Source organism: Arachis ipaensis, chromosome B05 (assembly GCF_000816755.2).
Source record: "Arachis ipaensis cultivar K30076 chromosome B05, Araip1.1, whole genome shotgun sequence".
NCBI classification, from domain to species: domain Eukaryota; kingdom Viridiplantae; phylum Streptophyta; class Magnoliopsida; order Fabales; family Fabaceae; genus Arachis; species Arachis ipaensis.
Genome location: NC_029789.2, coordinates 24290267 through 24291879, shown reverse-complemented (window position 1 = coordinate 24291879; position 1613 = coordinate 24290267). Strand labels below are relative to the sequence as shown.

At 45.0% G+C, this 1613-nt stretch overlaps 1 protein-coding gene across 1 annotated transcript; it reads right to left on the bottom strand.

Moving 5' to 3' along the window:
• On the bottom strand, positions 611-1303 carry LOC107640393. Its single transcript, XM_016343916.1, has 2 exons — positions 1070-1303; positions 611-955 (listed from the first exon to the last, which is right to left on the bottom strand). Exons 1-2 carry the CDS (start codon positions 1301-1303, stop codon positions 611-613), a joined length of 579 nt encoding a protein of 192 aa, XP_016199402.1.

The window sequence follows — 1613 nt, the reverse complement described above, 5'->3', positions numbered from 1 at the left end:
GGAAGGAAAATGTAAAACATGCGAATTCAATGAATAAGTGTGCAAATAATGGATAAAATCCACTAAATTAAGCACAAGATAAACCGTAAAATAGCGGTTTATCAATGGGCAAAAGTTCAAGAGACGCGTAAGCGTCGGTCACGCGTACGCGTGACCACTGGCCATGCTAGACGCACGGTTCCAGCCCCATGGCCGCACAACTCTCTGTTCAAAACACACTTTGACGCCGATTTTCATACCCATGCGTACGCATTGCGGACGCTTACGCGTGGATTGAAAAATTTGCAGGGGACGCGTATTCGTGGAGAACGCGTACGCGTGGGGTGGCCTGTGCGCCAGGCACCCCTTCTGCACAGCTCCCGCGTAACTCTCTGTTCAATTTCTCAAAATTATGCACTTACACATGACGCATGCGCATCGTAGACGCCTGCGCGTCGCGAGCACTTTTTTTTTTATAAAATTTATGCAAAACAGATGTACTTATGCAGAACTGGAAATTAATACTGATATAAATAAAATAGAACTAATAAAATGGAAAGATCGTACCATGGTGGGTTGCCTCCTACCTAGCACTTTTCTTTAGCGTCCTTAAGTTGGACGGTCCACAAGCTCAGTCTTCTTCCGTTGCTGGATCCGCCAAAAGGAAGATCTCCAGATCCTTGTTATTCTTCATCTTCTCACCATGGTATAGCTTCAAGCGGTGGCCATTGACCTTGAAAAAGGTGGGGCTTGAAGGGTGACTCAGGTGGAAGACTCCATATGGCTCAGCCTTTTCCACCCTATAGGGTCCTTCCCACTTTGATCGCAACTTGCCCGACATGAGTTTCAACCTTGAGTTATAGAGGAGGACTAAATCCCCAGCTCTAAACTCTCTTCTCTTGATGTTCTTGTCATGCACCACCTTCACCCTTTCTTTGTAGAGCCTTGAGTTCTCATACGCTTCTAGTCGAAGGCACTTCAATTCTTGTAGTTGCAGCTTTCTTTCAATTCTGGCTCCCCCCAATCCTAAGTTGCATTCCTTCACCGCCCAGTAGGCTTTGTGCTCCACCTCCACTGGAAGGTGACAAGCCTTTCCGTAGACTAGGTGGGATGGACTCATTCCGATGGGCGTCTTGTAAGCTGTCCTATAAGCCCAAAGCGCATCTGCAAGTCTAGTACTCCAGTCCCTTCTATGATGCTTCACAATCTTCTCTAGTATGCGTTTGATCTCTCTATTAGACACCTCGGTTTGCCCATTAGTTTGGGGGTGGTAAGTCGTTGCCACCTTGTGAATAATGCCATGTTTCTTTAGCAGACCTGTCATTCTCCTGTTACAGAAATGAGAGTCTTGATCACTCACGATTGCTCGTGGTGCTCCAAAGCGACAAATAATATTATTTTGAGCAAAAGAAACAACAATGTTAGCATCATCAGTACGGGTAGGGATTGCTTCCACCCATTTAGAAACATAATCAACAGCTAACAATATGTATAAAAAACCATTAGAGTTTGGAAATGGACCCATGAAGTCAATACCCCAAACATAAAAGATTTCACAAAACAACATAAGTTGTTGGGGCATCTCATCTCTCTTGGATATATTACCAAACCTTTGGCATTGGGGGCAAGAGTCA